A 20,960-nucleotide genomic window follows, 5' to 3' on the forward strand; every position below is an offset into this window, starting at 1 on the left:
GAATGTTTAACTTGCGGGCTGGGTGTCGACTACATCGAGGTAAAGGGCCCTCTCAGTGTGCTCAAAGCTTCTGGAGAGAGTGGCTGTGCGCGCTGCAAACTATTGACCCTATCCGCGGAACTCTTCTCAATGCATTGGACCCTAGACGCCCAAGATGATCCAACTATAATCTTAAGGCGACCATATTCCAGCGGTAGAGTTTTGCAGGTTTGCCTGAAATGGGCCTCGTCAAAGGGAGGTGCAGATCAGGTGCTCTCGCTTGATGTCTCGGGAGAGGTACGAGATACAGATCAAGGGAACTGGGGACATAACTAATAGTGCTTCACAGAAAGATGGGGATATCCCTTTTCCGGAATTTGGGGCTAGACGGCATCTTCCGGCAAATCCAAGGAGTCAAGAGTGCATCGAGTTCATCACATCTCATCTCGATACTTGCAATAACCACGACATGTGCAACATCTCGAGATTTCACCGGTCCACGAGTGGGCTAATAGAAGGGAATAAGGGACCCAGTCGATTACTGGAGATCGTCAACATGAATGGCGGTTTGGGCCTTACCCTCAGAGACGCAACAAACAGCGAGCAAAAGTACACCGCACTGAGCCATTGTTGGGGTTCGCAACAGGAAGCACAAAAGATGCCAGTTTTGAACAAGGACAATCTCAAGCAACGCTTATCAAGCGTCTTGAGTCTCTCCAAACTAACTAAAACATTTCAAGACGCAGTTGACCTGACCAATAGGCTGGGCCTCAAGTACATTTGGATCGACTCACTGTGTATAATTCAAGGAGACAAAGAAGATTGGCATAGAGAATGTAGCAAGATGGCGTATGTGTACGGGGAAGCCTATCTTGTCATAGGCGCGGCGTATGCAAAAGACGGCAATGGAGGGCTCTACGCCCCGCGACAAACAGCGCATTGGGTCGAATTCAAGATACCGGAAGGGCATTCTATCAGAGCTCTTGTTAAATATGTTTCCAAAATGCGGGCGGAGCATGCGGTATGGAAAAATGCCGAGGGCTTCTGGGAACCCAATGAACTCCCACTCCTCTCTTGAGCCTGGGTCTTTCAAGAGAGAATGCTGGCCAAGCGCACCATCTACTTTACGGCACACGAGCTTGTTTGGGAATGTGGAACAAGCATTGAATGCGAGTGCGGAGAGTTGCAAGACCCAAGGGTTCAATGGGCTGAGTTTGACGTAGGAGAAAGCGTCAAGACGAAATATCGACACTTCGTCAACCGGGGCAGTGAAGGCGAAAGAATTCAGTTGTGGTGCTACATCGTTGCTCAATACAGCGCAAGAGGCATTACATATCACACCGACAGATTACCTGCATTGTCTTCCATCGCAAAGGGGATTGGCAGCGGCGAAGGAGTGTTGCTGGGACGATATGTCTGCGGGATGTGGGAGAAGACGCTGCCGCTTCACTTGCTATGGTGGTCTGAGTACAAAGACACTTCTCGGTTTCCCCGCGGAGAAAGCCACAGCCCGACGCACATGCGGTCAACCGACAGGCGCATACCGTCTTGGTCATGGCTCTCCATAGAGGGCAGGGTCATTATCGGAGAGGATGTGGCAAACCTTTGGTTGAGAATCACGGACATAGAATACAGGCTGGCTGGCGATGATCCGTTCGGGGAATGCGAATACGCAGCAATCACGATTGTTGGGGCGGTGGCGCCAGTTGAGGTATCCAGACGACGGCGGGATGGTAGCTCATGGCTTGTCGTCCGAGGGCAAGATTCTAATCCCGGAGGCACGCTTTTGGCAGACACGCAGCCTTTCGAATACTCAGACGAGGAGCTGGCAGAGTCTAGGCTCGTAGCTCTAAGAGTTTGTCTTTCTCAGGCGAGGAGACCCCCACGTCGCATTCGTTGCCTGATTTTACGACAAGAGCCGGAAGACACTAATAGGTATCGGAGGATTGGGGTAGCGAACACCTATCATGATATGTTTAATGGCGTTGAGGAAGAAAGTCTTGTACTTGTTTAGTGCATGAAACTACTGGAGTGTCCTGGCCATACTGCCCGTGCTGCAATATATAATGTTGCCTTAACTGGCGCCAAGTATTTTAGGTAGCTCAGCTCTTCCTCATGAATTGTCGATCCACGTTTCTAAGCGGTTTTTGCATTTTCCAACAACTGTGAGTTATGAGAGGTTGGCCGCTCGGGTGGTCACGTGAGAAGTTAAATTATCATAGGCCAATTATGACATGCAAACCATGTAGACGAACCAACGTGGGTTTTAATGTGATGACCCGAACCCAGGGCTTCATGATAGTGACTACTCGCTTCCTCTTAATGTAATATTTCTACTGTATCGACTCAATAAAATTTGCAAAACCTACTAGGTCTAAGTACCCTCGTCCACGGTTTTCAACTGGCTCTAGCCTCATAAGTTCAAGTTTAGAGCTAGCCTCTGCCCGTGAGCTACTAGTCAAAGCCTCTATTGCGGGATAGCGAATTAAGAGCTTAAAAATAGAGGCTAGTAGGGTACTAAGTTTTGCAAAATTATTAAGTTGATACGGTATATCAGCCCCCTTAATGACGCGTGTTCTTGCATCTTCATCTCCATCCTGAAAATTTTCTAGAGTATTAAAGCAAGAAGCAACTAGCGCAATGGCTCCCTTTCGAAGTCAAAAGAGTTCCCCAACCAAGGACAAACCCAAAGTCATACGAAGACTCGGCCACATGTCAGTTACCGCCTCATACATTGAGTTCAGCAGCTAACACTTGGCAGTGAGAAATACCAATCAACTCTCCATTCGTTGGGACTTTACAATGGATGCGCCATCTCTTGTCGCTACGTGATTCCCGACGCGTTGCTTGGTTCGGATCAATATATTGAGGATACGGTCGAGACTGCATTTGCTCGGGCCATTCTCCAGCATCCGTTCTTCACAGTCGGTCGGATAAATACTGAGTCGAAGAAGCCATCTTGGGTACGACTGACTCACATCGATCTGAAAAACCACATCGAGTGGCGGGCACCCAAAGACGCTGAGAGCTGCGATAATATTGTCAAAGAGGTGTTGGAATGGCAAGTGAACAATTGCTTCACAAATCTGGAAACTCGGCCTCCCTGGAGATCAGCTATTCTGAAGCCCGATAACTCCAACTTTGTTGAAATCGTCTTTGTTTGGGATCACGCAGCCGGGGATGGCAAGAGTGGCAAGATATTTCACGACAGCCTCCTTGCGAGCTTCAACGCTCTAGCAGATGGCAAGGAAACTGGGCCACTATTGAAAGATAGAGTCTTTGAGGTTCCAGTAACGGCTCTGACGCCTCCGACGCACAATGTCCTCAAATTCCCCATCTCTTGGGGATACATTCTCGAACAGGCGCGTGATACGATCAAGGGATCATCCAACGGCCCAGACTCGCCCTACGCTGCAGCATGGGCACCGATACAAAAAACGCCATGCACGACTCGCCAGTCAACGATAGTGGTTGAGGAAGATGCTTTGCCACAAGTCCTTGAGACGTGTCGTCAGCACAAAACAACGTTGACTGGTCTTACTCACGCGCTGATACTCGTATCTATGGCGACGCGTCTTCCCAAGGAGAAAGCCCCGGTGTTTCAGAGTGGCACACCTGTCTGCTTCCGGCGCTTTAACAACTATAGAACCCCTAAGCACGCGAGTCTCAACCTGGAGCAGACCGTTATGAACTGTGTAACCTACTGGGGTTACAAATATGATGAGAGTATTGTGGCAAGGGTTCGGCAGCAGGTTGGCGACCTGAAGTCTAATCCGGAGTCCAAGACAGAGCTCGAGGCCACAGTCTGGTCCGTCGCTGCGGCAATTAGGCAAGGGATATCTGAAAAACTTGCTTCAGGAACCAAGGACGACATGCTGGGGTTGATGAAATTCGTCGGAGACTGGAGGTCGTACTTTAAGGATCTGGAATCAAAGCAGAAGCGTGCCCACGACTGGGAGGTTAGCAACCTCGGCGTGATTGATGGAGGAGGAGATGGAGACAAGTGGACGATTGAGCGTGCCACGTTTACTCAGAGTGCCACTGTTACTGATCCAGCTCTGTGTCTCAGTTTTGTTGCAGTCAAGGGCAAGTCGTTGGCCATATCCTGTTGCTGGCAGGTTGAGGTCATTGATGATGGATTGGTAAAGGGGCTGTTGTCTGATCTGGAGACTTGGCTCAATGAGCTGAGAAGAACCGGGCATGTTTCTTTTGGGGTGAAATGAGATGGATTGGTGTGTCGTATGTATGGTAGAGTGGACTGCTCTTTAATCTAATAAGGCGGGCTATTTTACTAGTGTACGCTAATTAATAGGTAGCTTCCGCTTAGTCATTCTCTTCCTCTTTAGCGTTGATCTTGGCAGTTTTTAACCTATGTTTCGATATACAAAGTATCAGTCCTAATACACTCAGTTATAGCACCGGAGAAAGACGTAAAGAGACTTGATAGTTCAGTACAAGGCTGTGTTTCTATTTATCTAGCTGATCTGTGTCAAGCCCACGTTATCAAGATGACGATAGGAACCAAACCGTGTTCCGTCCGTTCTCCGGGCATAGACTCGATAGTACCATGTCACCTGAGTAGGTAGAATGCACCGACTATCTACTTTGAAGTCTTGCGAAAGGTACGCTTCTCCCCGTTTCCGCCCTCTATAACGCCGTACTCGACCACGCATGGCTTTCCACAGTCTATAAGCGTGACGGTAATGATTTCAACATTCTCCTTGGCGTACGCTTCGTAGTCAAAGTCGGCGGGGAGGTCGGGAATACCCGGACCGGAACAAATATCCTTGTTGTCCATGTTGTTTGTATTGATGTTTGTGATTGTGAAAAGTGTAATGTTGTTTCAAGTCAAATTGTGAGAGACTGAATTGTAGGATTTTTGACAGAGGGGATGAACGGAGAAACATTTATATACATATTAGATCTTTGTTTCTTTGTGATACGCGCAAGTTTCCCCTTTGTCTCAATGACGTGGCACTCTCCAGTATGCTCTGATTCTCTGAAGAATTTGGTTGTCTCACACTCACTGGTTATTCTTTGGCTTTTGTGTGAAACGCAAACAAAGCGTACGCCTTTGTTCAGTGCCCTAGAACAACCATTTGTTCACCGTTGGTCGGTCCTTGGCAGGTATTATTCAGAAACAAAGGGCTCGCCTCCATTCACTATCACATCCCGTGTCAACAAAGACAAAGGAGCAATTCTTTCCAGAAATACTTGTTCACTGTTATTGGTATTCCTTACTTTCCCAACAGTCTTGCTACCTCGAGTCAAAGAAACCAGCTAAGTTGCCTCTGATGCCCCGGCCGGACCATTAAATCGAGTCGAGGCAACAAATCCACCATCAATCACAAAGTCCGCCCCATTAACAAAGGAAGCCTCTGGACCAGACACAAAGGCCACAATACTTGCAATCTCATCCGCAGATCCTGCCCTCTGAATGGGTGTCGCCTTTACCATCTGTCGAACATTCTCCCCAGCCTCTGATTCCAACTCCGCACGTATCATTGCTGTGGTGATGACGCCAGGGCTGATGCTGTTGATCCTGATTCCCTTTGTTCCGGCTGTTTTGACGGCGGCTTGGACTCGAACAATGTTGCCCCTCTTTGAGATTCCGTACGCGACGCCTGGATTTCCTTCAAGATCAATGCTGGCATGTTGCAGGAGTTTGTCTTTTGGAGCTGTGGCGAGATGTTGTTCCAACTCTGGGGTGATCGCGCTGGCGTACAAGGCACTGGCAATGCTGGCGACTGTCGTCAGTGAGGAGCCAGAAGGCATAACCTCGAGGAAAGCATCGATGACGTTGGCTGTTCCAAGCAGATCAACCTCAAAGATCTGTCGGGCAGTTCCCATCGAAGGAGAGATGCCGGCTGTGTTGACCACAGTATTGAGAGTGCTAGTCGAGGTCGCATGTTTGGCCAGCTTTGTAACTGACTCGTAACTGGACACATCGACTATTTGGGTTTCCACATCGTGGCCAGTATCTCGTAGGCTGTTTGCAGCAGACTCCAATGTGTCTTTGGAGTAGTCGGCGAGGAAGACACGACGTCCTGCACCTAGGCGACGAGCGATGGCAAGGCCCATACCTCCAGCGCCGATAACGAGCAATCCATTTCGAGAAAAAGACATCTTGCGTTTTCGATTTCACAACTTGTATCGACGATCAACTCCACTTTAAAGATTCCACTCTGGGGCCACAGAGGCCATTCAGGCATTATATCACCTTCTAACCCCATGCATGTGGCGAAGAAGCCAACCATCAGATCATGGCTTTTCCAGTCTCGCCGCGGAATGCGCGGGGACAGCGAGTTTCTATTGGTTTACGCACTCGGACTCGGGAGGCTTTTAAAGCCCGTCATGGCACCACCAACTCGAACCGAAGCGCTAAGGCTGCCTCTCGTTCCACAAAGGGTACTTGTCAGTTCGCCAAGGAACGCCTCTTCGGGTGGAGGTTCGTGAAGGCATCCTTCAAGGCGGGGTAGGAACAAGCCGTCGATAACTGAAGACGAGGTCGCAGTTTGAGAAAATTGCGATTCGTATGAGGTTGCTATCTTATGTAGGATAAACAAGAAGACTGCCTACTGATTAGGTATGCCATGCCCAACGATCTATTCATCGTAAACTACACTTTGGAAATCGGCATTTCTCCTGGGCAAGCGGCGAGATATCTAGGTAGTACAACATAGAGTCTAGCAAAAAGGTTCCATTGTATGTGATACTTGAACAGCCGGGGACTCGATCTTGAACTATTCGCCTTCTCCAAGACAACAACTGGGATGCGCATGCGGACTATGTGTCTGGCAATAAAAAAGCTAGCCGTTAGCTTGAGCATTATAGCCTGAATGGAGAAGCCAAGACGAATTCGATCTCAATAGACAGCTCTCGGGCTCTTCTTCAACAAGGAATATTGGGTTTCTATATCTATTGCTTTTAATCTATTCAGACTTGTCCCATGGTCGAATAACGACCTTTTCGCCAGAAACACCCCGCTTGTTCTTTGCAAGAGCCTCCTCAATATTATCCAAACCACCAGGAACAACCGTCACACGGTTTGGAGTAAACAGACCCTTTGCAATCCATCCCTCTTCACCACCAAGGTGCTCAGAAAGAGGCTCACTTAGATATCTCAGATGAGGTGCACTTCCAAAGCCCATGACACCCTGCACGACAACCTTGGGCTCCTTGGTCTCGCCTAGTTCCTTTGCCTCGCTGTCTGCTTGGCTAACAGTGGCGACTCTGCTGCCCTCGACCTTTAGGGACTGGAGAATCTTGACTCCTAGCTTTTGCGTCACTCGGGCGCCGATTGTATCGAAAACGAACTCTAGAGGATAGTCGCCGATGGTGCTGACGTAGTCTTCAAGAGAGGTGTTTGTGCGATCCAGAACTGCGTGGGCGCCAAGGGTAGTGAGGTGTTCGTGGTGTGCGGGGCTGGCGTTTGTAACGATACGCTCGAAGCCTGATAGACGGGCCAGTTGAACAGCATATTGTCCAACTGAAGAGCTGCCGCCAAGAATAACGACGGCCTTGCCCTTGCCGACAGAATCACCACCCTTGTCCCATGGCGCTGGCAGTCCTCGGCCTGATTTATCGTAAAATGCTGTAACAGCGGCGATCGTGGTCAACTGAATACCAGCAGCCTGCTCATCCGAAATGCTGCTTGGAGTCTTGGCTAGCAAAGCCTCGGGCATCTTGCAATACTGCTGAAAAGTCGTCGACTCAATGTTGCCAAGAATTCCCTGGAAAAACACGCGATCGCCGACCGACACACGGGATGTGTCTGGACCAAGAGCGACAACCTCGCCAGCGGCATCAGAACCTAGAACGGTGGGCCATTCTTGGACAAAGACGCCGTAGTCGCGGATCTTCCAATCGACGGGGTTAATTGCGGTCGCTGTGATCTTGATGGCGACCTCGCCCGACTTGAGCGGTGACAGGGATCGTTCTGATGTGATGTGGTTCTCTCCCTTGCCAGCCACAGTGGCAGCCTTGAAGGTGGTCGGTAGAGACATGGTGACAGTGTAGGACTATAATTTTTAGAAGTTGAATTATCCACTCGAGTTCAACTCGGGGCCAACACTTCTCTTATACGAGCCACTTGCCTCGGCATGGCTAGATATCGATATCGGCCCGTCGCCGCATTCGTTGACAAATCCACAGAGACCCGCTTGTGGGATGATACAAGCCGGACTATCTAACCTTGATCGGTTTGGTGTGACCCGATGATCCAGGCACGGGATGACGGATTTGGTTCTCCGTCATTCCATCCGGGTCGGGACGTGACCTAGGTGAATTTTCACCGACTGATATGATGGGGAGTGGTCTATCACGTTGTTACCAGAGTGACATGATTTGGGATGGATAAGCAATCAAGGCACTCACGCACTTGGTGTACAGTTGAGATGCAATTGTTGGCGATCTTCTGTATTGTCGTGATACAGGGCACTGACGCTCTTTTGGCGGTTATGACGCCATAGCATATCTATTCTGGAATATACTTGGTGGGGCCTCAAAATCGGCCGTCCCCGTCAGTCATTCCTCCTGACGGGGGGGTCGCTGATTAGGAAAAGGACTGTTAATTCGGAAAAGAAAGATATATCGGTCCATAGCTAAATTAGTATGTATATGAAAGTATATTTATTTAGAATAATACCTTATTAATTATAAGTGTATTTCTGACCTATCTATAACTAATATTTGATGCTTTTTTGAATATTACTAAGTCATAAGTTTAATACTAAATTAGGAGGTTATAATAAGAAGAAATTAGGGTTATGAAAGGAGGGATAATTATACTTCCTATTCCTCTTCTTTACCCTTAATAACGATAAATAGTTTAATATCGCTATTACCCTTAATCTCCTAAACTATCTCTATTCTATCTACCTTAAAAGAAAATAGGGATTTCTTTACTTAATATTCCTATTTATCTAAGACGATAAACTTTAAAGCTTCTATGATAACCTTATTATCATAGGAGCAAGGCCATGGCATAGCAGGCTCCTAGTCTGGTATAAGCTTCTCATATAAGTGTAATTAATAATAAAGAGTATACTATTAACTAAGAAATATCGCTAAATCTAAGTGCCGGCGGCGATTAGCCTTAGACTATTAGTTATACCGCTTCTTCTACTATAAAAGGGGTTTCTAATATCTATCCTTATGACTATATATCTCGTTGATCCTAACTTCTGTGACGCTGCGGTGTATATGTGACTAGACTTCTACTATCTATCGTCTAATGAATTTCACTTCGTTAAGGGTATCTTTCTTTAGTAAGCGCCTTTGTTCCTCTTGCTGAGATGCTTATCGATTATATTCGTTATGGGCGACTTATAGTCTCGTATCGCCGATGCGAATTAGCCCGTATTTATATATAAGCGATATCTCTTCTAAGAGGGTTAACTATCTTAATGCCTTATCTTTGAATCGCTGTAGCTCCTGCGTGGCCGCGATGCCGTTAAGTAAGAGTATTATATATGCCTTTTGTAATTTATTATATATGTGATTGACTGACGGCGTAATAGCGATATTAGAGGTTATAGAGACTTCTAACCACATCCAAATATACTCAGAATAGCATTTAATTATGCGTATACATAGAGGGGGTATATTTATATTATCCTAGCGAAATTAGTTCTTTAATATCGGGGTTTAAGGGTTATCTCGGCGTTGTAAAGATTAAGGGGATTCCAAAGAGTTATCTAATGAAGATAACCCTTCTAAAATATAGCCGGGTAAAGTCTCCGCCGCCACTTCCTCTATGAGGGATAACAGCAGGTCTTTAAGGCGGTCTAGGATAATTAAGGGATTATAAGGAAATAGACCGTATTTCGCCTAGGCGCTAAGGATTATAGATTTCTTAAAAGTCCTTTATCTAATCTCTTAAAAGTAGAAGAGAAAGTCGACTTTTCTAAAGTTAATAGCGCCGTCAGCGATCTCTCGATATAGCACATATTAATGCCAATACTTATATATACTAAATATACTAATATCGAGAGGTTAAAGGAAATATATGAGGTGCGGAGGTAAAAGAAAAAGCATAATATTATATTAGTAGCAAAAGAAAAAGATTTCCTCTATAAAGTAACTCTTATAACTATCTATAAGAAGCAGCCTAATATCGCCGGGAATAATAAGTCTCGTGAGATACTTAAAGTAATGAATCTACTCGTATGCGAGAATATCCGTAATATAACCCATTAGACTAGTCATAATAATTACCTCTTCATTAAGGTTATTCTTAAACCATTAGACCGGAAGGTTAATACTAAGGAGGATAAGAAATAGAGCAATAACTTCGCCAGCAGTAGATATCGCCTTAACCCCTATGATAGAGACTAGGTCATATAAATCAGTTAAGATAGCCTCCTTAATAACCTTAAAAGTCTATATAAAAATCCCCTTTTTAAGGTATCTAATCTAAAAGCCAGTCTTATCGAAGTTCTAGGTATTTTTAAGCTTCACGCCGGTATCGATAATTATATCCTTCTAGCCTTTATAGAAGCCAATAATATAACTATGGTCTTATATTGATTTCTACCTCGCATCGCGAGTATTACTCTTAGTTCTTTTAAATATATCTCTATAACGTCTTATAAAGCGCTTAGCCTAATATCTCGAAGAAGTCTTATCGCTACGACCCATAGCTTTAAGTATTATATTAGCCTAATATCGCATTACATAAAATTATATGTAATGACCCTATTTTGTTGGAGAAACAGAACACACCACACCACATAGCTAGATCTTCGCGAATTCCTTTCGTGACCTTCCAAAAGAGGGATCTCACATACTGTCTCGTGATCTCAATAACATAGAAAATAGTAAGGGCAAATGATCAATTGATAGCAATAATGATTACGCCGAGGAAGAAAGCCTGAAGCTCCCCCTTTCTCGTCATGATCGATGAAGATGATGATGATGATCAGAGGCCGCGGCCTCTGACCTTTTTCTACGTATAAGAAATTGCCCAACGGCCCAAAACGGCTTAGCACTCATTTTCCCCAACTCACTATGTGATGCGGCGATATGCCCAAGTAAGTATTGCATTCTCTTCTAACGTCGATAAAAGCATATAATTACTGCTATTTTCGGTGCGCGGATAAGCTCCTTAAAGACGCGACTATAGTCTCTTATATAGGACCCGTAGCTCTTATATAGCCTTCGTGATGGTATGATAAAAGCTAACCTTATGTAGGTGGGTAGCTGCGATAGTGCGAGCCTTAAGGTTACCTTCGGAAAAGCGCGAAAAGTTAGGCTTCCCAGTATGCGGATTAATCTATCTTCGGATAGCATACTCTCTGCTCATCGGCGCATCTAATGATATACTTATATCGCGAATAGCTTTAAAATTACAAATATTATGGGTGGGTTATATTGTGAGGTTATTAGTGATGATATCGCTAAGTTATGATAGCTTCATAGCCGGGAGGGGTTAAAAGCGGGGTTATATAGCAGATTAATTATAGTATAAGGGATATTTATTAAAAGAGAGGTACTTCTATTTCTATGGGGGGCTCTATATAAATTAAGGTATCTTTTTTCTTTTCTGAATTAACGGTCCTTTTCCTAATCAGCGACCCCCCCGTTAGGAGGAACGACTGACGGGGACGGCCGATTTTGAGGCCCCACCAAGTAGTACTATCGAACGCATGATCCCTGCAAGCTTGGCTTGGACTACAAGATGCAAGCTAACAACGAGGCCTTAAGACAGACGTTTGACGTGTAAACTGACAAGACATGCTCCCGCAAGTAAGGTGGACTATTTAGTTCACCTTTCATATCGAAAGCACGCTTAGAGGCTTCTACGCTTGGAATTCCGCAATAGACCTACCCTACTTCGGAGAAGTGACCTGCTAAGCACAATAGATTATGAACCGCTCTAGTAAAAAGATACTGAAAAATGAATAAAACGGTAAAGGACTGGATTCGGGTACATGCAAAAATAATCCGTGTCTTGGAACCAGTCACTGTGGATATGTTAGTAACAAAGTACTCCCGACAAATGCAGGATAACCAAGCTACCCCAATGACATCTGTGGCTACTATATAAAAGAAGATTTAAATTAGTTCACGGCCACTGTGTTAGCATTGGGATATGATGCTATGATGTGTTGACACTGTGTTCTTTATTATAGTTAAAGCCCATCCCTTGATGGCTTAACTGAGCCACAAGATCGGATGTCGGCGCTTTGGCCAGACTTGTGCACGACGGCGATTTGCTTCTTCAGTGCTCGCTGAACCCTCAAGGATTCTTTATATATACCTTTCCCTTTTTTAGAGACATGCCGCAGCATCTCTACACGGCTGGTAACCCTTATCTCGACTCGCTGTTGCACCATCGGACCATCACTGGCTCGCCAAGCGCGAACCAGCCAGGGGATGATCCCTGGAGGTTGTATGATATTCCCTACCGTGCCGCAGCTCTTTTAGAGCCTCGTATCGGCCGGGTTTCAGCCTCTAGGTGGATGAGTGTAACTTCTTCTGACGACCTTGTACGGAGTTTGCTACGGACGTACTTTAAATGCGAGTTCCCGTATAACAGCTTCTTCCATATTGACAGTTTTCTCGATGACCTAGTCTCAGGTCGGGAGAGGTACTGCTCTTCTCTCCTAGTCAATGCTATCCTTGCAAACGCTTGTGTAAAAATCAACGCCTAAATTTTCATCCCATTTACTTATGTTCTCACGCAGCACGGTCAGCAGGAACTGCCAGATCGCTCTTCCTTTTGGAAGACGCACACTCTCGTCAGCCAGTTTCTAGCCGAGGCCAAGCGCCTCTGGTAGCTCGAGATGTATTCTAGAAAACGCATCACCACACTACAAGCCGGGGCCATCATATGCATCAGCTGCGACATAGACGGCATAGACAAGATTGGGGCATCCTACCTGGCCCAGTGCATCGCTATGGGTGTTGATATGGGGCTATTCATACAGACAGAGCCTCCTGTCTTGAGCTCCCGCTTGACCTGGGAGAAATATTCGTCATGTACCCTCATGCTGGGTCAGAGTGGCCTATTAAGCACAGCTCCGTTTTCCGCGCCATAATCAGATTCCGCACAATCATGAACGGGGCTGGGATACGTAATTTTGGCTCTAGAAAGGGTAGAGGCCCTCTGAGCCTTCATGAGGCCATGGGATATCCCGCCAAGCTTCTAGGATGGATGCAGTCTCTGCCGGCTTCTCTGTCACCCGGCCAAATTGTCCTTCCCACGCATTTGAAGCTCCAGTACGTCCCCAAAAGAAAGACGTGTTCGAAGCTGATCATTTCCAGCGTGCACGTTCACCATGGTCACGTCCCTCCTCTTTGTCGGCTTCAATGCGCTCAAGATGCTCGGCATGGCTAACCCTCAAGATCACGACGCTGTTTGTCAACTGCAGTGCTGTGTGCCAAAGGACTTCGTGATCAGAGCCGTTTCTATTACATCGCCGAGGCCATCTTCATGGTGCTACGCGATAGTGTGGACCCAAGCGCCGCTCACCTGCTGAAGGACTCTGCGCATATCGAAGATGAAGAGGAGAGGAAGCAGCTTGTTGCCAGACAGCTCCAGCCTGCCTACTCGGTGAATATTGTGAGCATTGCCGACGATCCAGAGAAGCAGCGGCTGAGCAGGCTGGTAGAGGCGTATACTGGTCTTGGTCTTGATAATGGCGCCGAGTCTGAGTGTTCGTGCATGGAGTAATGCAAATAGCTGAATGTTGGATGGAATGTTTCCTCTTTTGGTTACACGTGCTTTTAGGTGGTGGCGTATTATCTTGGCAGTCAGCAAGACTCACTCAAGATGGCAAAAAGTATTAGTTAAACCCGTGGCTCTCTCCCTTTAAGTGCGTCATCAGGCGAGTCAGGCGGAACCCGAGGATGCCGACTTTTGGCCAAATAAGGTTGTTGCTCCTTGGCTGCCAAGAGAATCCGCGGAGCCCGGAGGATGACTCCACACGCAACGAGAATGTAAGCTCTCTACCAATCAAAAGGCGTGAGACGGACGAACTGGTCGCCGTGATCTCTCCATTATTATTCGCATTCGCTCGCATTCGGGAGGCTCAACGCGTGTTCCCTGAAACTGAGTATAGGCACCTATGATCAAAACAGATATATAACAAAACGCATGTCTGGATAAGTGAAGACGTTAGACCAAATCAACCTTGAAACTCGACTCTCTGTTTCACAATTCTTCACAATGAGCTCTCTCAAACTCATCAGAGTCAGTTCTATCGAGGAGCTTGATCAACTCATCGATCTCGCATGCGAGATATGGATCGACGATCCCATCTTTTCATGCGTCGTCCCTGGCCGTCGAGAGCGACCTGATCAATATCGACAAGTTTGGCAACTTCTTCTTCGAGGTGAATATTCATCACCTGGCGCTGTTGTCATGGTTGCTTGTGACGGCTCGAGTAGCGATATTGTCGATGCTGTAGGATTTGCTGTTTGGCATCGTCACGGTTCAAGCGACACGGCTAGGAGCTGGCAAGGCGATACTCTCAATAAGAGTGAGTCTCCCTTCAACTATCCATACAAAGAAAAGGATTAACCAGAGACCATGGTATAGAGCTTATCAGGCTCGGGCTATTGCTTCAGTGGATGTACCACTTTGCTCTTGGCCGGTCACCCGAAGCGGTCTCGACCAGCCATGCCAAAGAAATCATGACCGAGACTCGCAACGCTGAGCGGCTCTACCCGGATGAGCGATGGCGTCTTGCCTTCATCAGCGTGTCTCCGAATCATCAACGGAGAGGCATTGGCCGGAAGCTGGTTCAATGGGGCCTTGACCGCAGCGAGGAGGAGGGTGTTGCCGCGGTGCTTGAGGCCAGTGATGCGGGCAAGGGTTTGTATGAGAAGATGGGATTTGTAGAGGTAGGGAGGATGCCGTTTGATGAAGGAAAAAAAGAAGAGCCTGTCATGATTCGGGAGACGCGTGAGTCTAAGAAGGTGGTCTAATCCAGTGGACTCGAAGTAATGAAGCATGTACGAGTGGTAATACCTAGGATAAATGGGCTATTTGGCAAGTCCTGGGGGCCTAGAGTTTGTATTATGGATCCTGAGGGTAACAAATATGTCAACTAGAGATCAGGCTATGATTACTGTCTCGGGCATTGACAATGGAATCAATTCCGGATCGAATCATTCCTTATCAACTTGAGCACTCCATCTCATGACTGCCTGCGGTTCATCAGAGACATCCGCTTATATACAGCCTTTAGATGTGTGTCTAGCCAGTTAAAGTATTAGTGAGGTGGCAAATAATGGGCGGGGGGGTTATTCACTGCTTGACAACGTGTTCTTGGAACAAGAGGAAGTGATGGGGGCGGAAATAGCGATTATTCACCAGGTCCCGGTCATACTTGAAACAGTACCAGACAGCCTCACGGTACGGGCGGCCGGCTCGTGCTGCTACATCATCAAGAAGCTCCATCTCAGGGCCCCAGTTGTCCCCGGTGCAGAATAGAGGCTCTCCGTTCTCGTTCATCTTGACTTTGACGGGCCGTGTCAGGGCAAACTCAGCCAGGGAAATGCCTAGTAGCAACGCCTTGCGGGCTTGGACAGTCCCAATGTGCCCGAACTGGTCCTTATCGCAACGTATTCTGCGCTGGAAGGTGACGGCCATTTGTGTTGAACCATTAGAGAGCGTCGCTGTCACGAACCGCAACCCACAGGTGCAGATCCCGTCAGTCCACGGAGTGCCCCAGAGAAGCATGGTCCAATCAACAATACCAATCGCTGCCTCAGCCAGCATAACTCTGAGGTCATCATCGCGGCGGCGCGGCTCAGCGAAGCGACTACTGAGGTATGGGTCTCTCCTCAGAGGATCCCTCGGGCTTCGTTTGTTGGAAAGGGCTTTATACCATGAGAAAGCTGCCTTCAAACTAGTCGAAAAGAAGGACGCAAGGCCCAGGTTCCTCCTTGACCCAGCGAATCTTTGGATGTCAAAGGTGGTCCAAAGCCCGGAGTCGTCATCAAATGACATGTCCTTGCCGGGGACCGCAAGTACCAAGGACCAGCCCGCATCAGTAGACAGACCGTACAAGTATTTGAAGATGTTTTCTTGTTTCTCCATCCATTTCTTGCGGTTGAGAAGCCGAGACAGGGTCGTGACTTCGAGCGTCTCATCCTGGGGAAGGGAAAGTTGGATGGTGTGGAATATCTCCTGGGAAAATGACTCGAGATCTTTGACCTTTTCCTGAAGCCTCTTGATTCTCTCTTCTAGCTCCGCGCCCCGAAAGAGGGCAAAGGCGAACCGCTTCCTAAGGCTGGCATGGGTCTCTATCATCTGAGCCGCTTCGTTCGTCTTTAGACGGTTTCTCGTTTCGCGCCACTTGATGTCCATCTCGACTTCCAGAGCCTAGTCTACCTTGCGCTCCAAAAGCGTTGCAATGGCAATCAACTCGGCCTCGATGAGCCGCATCTTGGTTCTCACACTCTCGTAGCCCAGTGTTCCCCAGAAGTACTGGTAGTCTTGGAGTGTGTAGGCATGACCACACCAGAAACGCTCCCATATATCGAGCTTTGTGTGGACGGAAACCATCTGCGTCTGATACCACTCCTTCTGCAGATCAGTGTCGTTGAAGTGGCGACGGAATTGGTCCAGTCTTGGGAGTGTCGCCAGGGCGAAGCTGAGCAGGCCAGTAGCCGCGCTGATAATAGACAGAATTTCTGCCATTGAAGTGATTGATATCTCTGTACAACGGAAATCCACTGGACTCGAAGGTTGGATGCTTCAGTGAGGAATGTACAACTGCTGGAAAGACACTTGGGTTCTCTCGGCATCAGCATAAAAAATGGAAGTAGCCGACACGTAGCCAGGCAAGTCAGCCGCAGAAGTGGTATTTGGGTACCGTACACGGATCTAGCAGTCTGCTATCATGCAGCCCTCTTCCACTAACAGTCATTGCAGTCCCAATCTCGGCTGATACTGCCCAGAGTTTAATGATTATTTCCCCGCAGGGTTTTAGAACCGGATAATCTCTGCTAGGCGCTCTCAAACGAGATCAAAAAGGATGTACAGTGTTGCTACCGGCCGTGCCACATTCAATACTTTGAGCTCAGTATTAAGGCCCCAACAGTATCCTGTTCTATTGTTGTGTTGACTGCTCTGTTAGTGAAACCCGTAGGTATGTTCACACCCATGTACCTGGTAAATATTACCCCCCACGGATTTTCGGGCATCAATACGTTGCATGTCCCTCAGCCTTATTCTCCATTGCGGCTGAACATGGAGAGTCAAGTGTCCGTCATCTTACCCTCGGACTTTCAACTAGGTTATCTGTTGTAAATGCACGCTATGCACTCTTACAGAGGCAAGAATGTCTGTGAATGATAGCCCCCAGAGTCGGCCTTCCTCGATCATTAACCTCGAAGACCTTTACGAGACAACAGCGGAGGAGTTGCAGCGGCTCCTCGGCAACCATGACAACCATCGCTGGTCCCTAGAGGATGAGATTCTGATAGACGACTGTTTGGTCCAGCTCTGTGCTTGGGGCGCTGATTTGGATATCGAATCGGGGGCCCTGCAGAATCTGTGTGAGAAGGAGGTGGTTGTCGTGAGGAGCAACCTCGACCTTGTACGGTCCAGCATTGCCGAGGTTGATTCTGAAATCTCTCGGGAGTCTGGAGCTGCTTCGACTGTGTGCGTCTTTCCCTGCCACAACTAATGAATATCGGGCTAACCGTGAGCAGAAATGCATTGGATCGACTGGGCCTCAACGTTAAGAACCTTTGCGAGCTTTCCAACTCTTTGCAGATCGCTATCAATCTTAATCAGCACAAGGGCCCAGCATTCAAGGTCAAGGAATATATGGACTCACTCAGTCGGAAGCTAGCCCCCCCTGGGCCCAGCAACCTGGAAGATGCTGAACGGGAAGGCCCTGAGGCACGCCCACCCCTCGATACTGGCACGCAAGACCCAGAAAAGGGCTACTCCTCGGATCTTGTGTCCATCCTCCAGCGATGCCAAAGACGGAGTGCCAATGGAGAGCCATTCTGGCCGGACGAGCTCCTCAAACGCATCATGACAAGAGACAGGGTACTCGAGAGCCTTGACTCACATACCAAGGCACCCATTGACACAATCGTTCTACCTGCAGAGACGAGCCCAGGCCTGTCAGGCCGAGGGTTGGTCAAGATCTATGCACTTCTAACATTGTTGGGGAAGAGTGAACAAATCCAGGTGTTCATCGAGGAAGGGCTGCTTGACAAAGATTTACCACTTCGCTATGAAGGCGCCAACTTCTTCCGTGGGGAAGAAGCTCTCAGATGCTTCCAAGGTTGGCGGCCTTCGGAGAAGAGCCTCTTTGACGCCCAGCAGTGGGGCTTTGCTGTCCCCTTCCTGTGGCTCGCACCTACTGGGTCTCCCAAACATTACGACTTGGATAGTCGGACCATCATCCCTTGGACATATGATAGCACAGATCCTGTCATGGAAATCGCCGGAGCCAGCGATGGAGAAGTTTCAGAAGTGCACCGCATTGCCATTGACCCCGACAGCCAAGGCCTATGGGAGCCGCTGCGGGAGGTAGGTCACGACCAAGGCATATGAGAAGCATGGCTGACCCTTCCTTCTAGATGGGCCTAGACGACACATTATTTGCCCTCAGGAAACTGTCTCTGAAATACGGAGACAAGGAGACGTTTGGTAAGGAACGCGATCAGTTACGTAGGTTGAGTGACACGAGAGATAAGCACCTCCTTACCCTCCTTGCCTCAATCAGCTACGACGGGCATTACAATTTCCTCTTCCCTTACGCGGAGTGCGACCTCTTGCAGTTTTGGAAGGATTGGCATCCAGAACCGCCACCTCAAGATATGGAAGAGACGCGATGGCTCATAAGACAACTATCGGGGCTCGTGGGGGCCATGGACACAGTCCACACTCAACGAGACTGCCACGGTGACATATGCCCCCAACAGATTCATTGTCTCAGATCAAGTCATGACCCTAGAGGGGTTACGGTGCTGAGTAGTTATGGGATACCTTTCCCAAATCCAGCCAAGGGCCACTCTGATTCTGTCTTCCCCCGCTATTGGCGCCTGAGGGATAGCTTCGGCGGCGATACGTTATCGCGAACATACGACATCTGGTCCCTCGGGTTGGTCTTCATGGAATTTGTCACCTGGTTCTTGGGCGGAGGCAAGCTTGTTCGTCAATTTGAGAGCCAGTGGATATCTCAACCACCTGGTGGCAGTACTACGCCCAGTACTATTGAGGACTACATGACAGAGGGCCATGCATATGCTGCCAATATTTTGGAGCCAATAGAGTCCTCTAGCAGAGACTGGGCACCCATCGAGAATAGAATCTGGCCCCTGGAGAACTCTGATGACACTTACATGGGCTGGACAAGGAGAGCCAACAGGTCCTTGCGCCACATGAATCCTGAGGCCATAGAGGTTGGTCGCTATCATCCTGCTCGTCCAAGTTATAAACTAACAACGCGTAGTGGATTGAGGAGCTAAACCATCATCAAAACTGCACCAGATTCATCAAAGATATTCTCTCCATCATTCAGAGAAGAATGTTGTCTGTTGTTTTGGCTGACACAGATACCAGATATTCTTCTGACCTTCAGGATGAATTTGGCAGGTTATATCGACAGTGCGGCGGCGATATCAGCGCTTATCCCTCACCTAGGGGACCCGTGTCCAATCGTCGTGAAGCCCCTCTAGCTTCAACAGAATCAAAAAGACCAAGCCAAGCAGCACTTCATACCCCAGGACAACACGGCACGGGAACGTTAGATTTCATGGTAGACACAGCAAGCGATTCGCGCAGAAACAGCTAGCAGTCCAGTTGCGAAAGCTGACCGGTCATTGACCAAGAGAGTTTCCTTCACCACATCTGTTGGGAACTTTACCACGATGGATGCCGAGCGCTGCTTAGAGCCTTGCATGTTTATGTACTCTTCTTGGCCTTGTTAGAGCGTGCTCAAGGTCTTCTTTTTGTAAGGCTAAGTTGGTATCGAAATAAAAGGGATCGAGGTGACTTGCTTCTGAAGTTCGAAAGTACGATTCGTTGAATAGATGTAGCTAGTCTCTTGAGCCATTCATCAACACTCATGGCAAAGAAATACACGACTGTTCAAGTCTCAGACCTGTAGTCAGCCGCTGACCGTCTCGTCCAAGTCTTCGAGTGGTAGCGCCATAGCGACCGACAACGATACAGAAATGACCACGCCAATGAGTTGACGAGTCCAGGACCTGGCAACGAGCCGGAAGTTCTGGACGAAAGAGAAAGTGTACAGACTGGAAGAAACAAGTATACTAGTTTCGCCTTGTTCACAGGGATAACTTATTATGGCTAATCTTTTGCTCTGGTCGCGTCTACGCAACCTGATTGGTCTTTCGGAAAGTTGCCGCCATGTTCGGATGGCCTCGGCCGAAAGGTACCGTTGCGGAGCAATTCCGACGTCGCGATTGCTTTCCGCAGCGCTTCTTAACCCGAAAGCCCAAACACAGATAAATATGGCATTGTCAACTTATTCATCGTCGTAGATCATCTAGACAACTCATTCAGCCTTCCAAGTCAGATCAAGCTTCAACATGAGCCAACCAATTTTTCGGGTTACTTTGTTCAAGATCCCTCGCGAGGAGGATCAGCAAAAGGTGCTGGACATATATAACAGCATGCCCCCAAAGGTCATCAGGGTCTGTCTTATTAGTCATCACCCTTTCCATGAATAGAGCTTAATGAATACTCAGGATGGAAAGCCCTATGTTCGACTGGTAACTGTCGGCAGACCCAAACCCGACCAGCGGGCCCAAGGATTCACCGTGGCGGCTGTCTCTCGCTTTGACAACTCGGACGACATGGCGTATTACGATAATGAGTGCCCATGCCACGCTGAGCTCAAGACATTTGCTAAGAGCGTGCATGAAGGGTTGGTGATGGTTTATTTTGACAATGAGTTACTATCGATCTAGACACGCAATATTCTAGCTCATTCAAGCATCGAAGTGTCCTCGCCTAAATTCACTGAATAGAATTTCTTGCG

The 20,960-nt window shown here is 47.9% G+C and overlaps 8 protein-coding genes across 8 annotated transcripts; 5 read left to right on the plus strand and 3 right to left on the minus strand.

Moving 5' to 3' along the window:
* Positions 1–2,595: 2,595 nt before the first annotated feature.
* On the plus strand, positions 2,596–4,202 carry NCS57_01179000 (uncharacterized protein; the record flags this gene model as incomplete). Its single annotated transcript, XM_053061489.1, has 2 exons — positions 2,596–2,693; positions 2,741–4,202. The coding sequence occupies exons 1-2, from the start codon at positions 2,620–2,622 to the stop codon at positions 4,200–4,202; spliced, it is 1,536 nt and encodes a 511-aa protein (XP_052909875.1). The 5' UTR covers positions 2,596–2,619.
* Positions 4,203–5,259: 1,057 nt separating this feature from the next.
* NCS57_01179100 (uncharacterized protein) lies at positions 5,260–6,105 on the minus strand (the record flags this gene model as incomplete). Its single annotated transcript, XM_053061490.1, has 1 exon — positions 5,260–6,105. The coding sequence occupies one exon, from the start codon at positions 6,103–6,105 to the stop codon at positions 5,260–5,262; it is 846 nt and encodes a 281-aa protein (XP_052909876.1).
* An 806-nt stretch (positions 6,106–6,911) lies between these two features.
* NCS57_01179200 (PKS-ER domain-containing protein) lies at positions 6,912–7,985 on the minus strand (the record flags this gene model as incomplete). The annotated part of the gene is made up of 1 exon (XM_053061491.1): positions 6,912–7,985. The coding sequence occupies one exon, from the start codon at positions 7,983–7,985 to the stop codon at positions 6,912–6,914; it is 1,074 nt and encodes a 357-aa protein (XP_052909877.1).
* A 5,277-nt stretch (positions 7,986–13,262) lies between these two features.
* NCS57_01179300 (uncharacterized protein) lies at positions 13,263–13,657 on the plus strand (the record flags this gene model as incomplete). The annotated part of the gene is made up of 2 exons (XM_053061492.1): positions 13,263–13,340; positions 13,385–13,657. 2 exons carry the CDS (start codon positions 13,263–13,265, stop codon positions 13,655–13,657), a joined length of 351 nt encoding a protein of 116 aa, XP_052909878.1.
* Positions 13,658–14,152: 495 nt separating this feature from the next.
* Positions 14,153–14,913, plus strand: NCS57_01179400 (N-acetyltransferase domain-containing protein; the record flags this gene model as incomplete). The annotated part of the gene is made up of 2 exons (XM_053061493.1): positions 14,153–14,465; positions 14,525–14,913. The coding sequence occupies 2 exons, from the start codon at positions 14,153–14,155 to the stop codon at positions 14,911–14,913; spliced, it is 702 nt and encodes a 233-aa protein (XP_052909879.1).
* Positions 14,914–15,235: 322 nt separating this feature from the next.
* On the minus strand, positions 15,236–16,633 carry NCS57_01179500 (uncharacterized protein; the record flags this gene model as incomplete). The annotated part of the gene is made up of 2 exons (XM_053061494.1): positions 15,236–16,261; positions 16,325–16,633. The coding sequence occupies 2 exons, from the start codon at positions 16,631–16,633 to the stop codon at positions 15,236–15,238; spliced, it is 1,335 nt and encodes a 444-aa protein (XP_052909880.1).
* Positions 16,634–17,276: 643 nt separating this feature from the next.
* NCS57_01179600 (uncharacterized protein) lies at positions 17,277–19,751 on the plus strand (the record flags this gene model as incomplete). Its single annotated transcript, XM_053061495.1, has 4 exons — positions 17,277–17,599; positions 17,650–18,484; positions 18,535–19,359; positions 19,410–19,751. 4 exons carry the CDS (start codon positions 17,277–17,279, stop codon positions 19,749–19,751), a joined length of 2,325 nt encoding a protein of 774 aa, XP_052909881.1.
* Positions 19,752–20,508: 757 nt separating this feature from the next.
* Positions 20,509–20,889, plus strand: NCS57_01179700 (Stress-response A/B barrel domain-containing protein; the record flags this gene model as incomplete). Its single annotated transcript, XM_053061496.1, has 2 exons — positions 20,509–20,613; positions 20,668–20,889. 2 exons carry the CDS (start codon positions 20,509–20,511, stop codon positions 20,887–20,889), a joined length of 327 nt encoding a protein of 108 aa, XP_052909882.1.
* Positions 20,890–20,960: the final 71 nt, after the last annotated feature.

Source organism: Fusarium keratoplasticum, chromosome 9 (genome assembly GCF_025433545.1).
Source record: "Fusarium keratoplasticum isolate Fu6.1 chromosome 9, whole genome shotgun sequence".
Taxonomy (NCBI): Eukaryota; Fungi; Ascomycota; class Sordariomycetes; order Hypocreales; family Nectriaceae; genus Fusarium; species Fusarium keratoplasticum.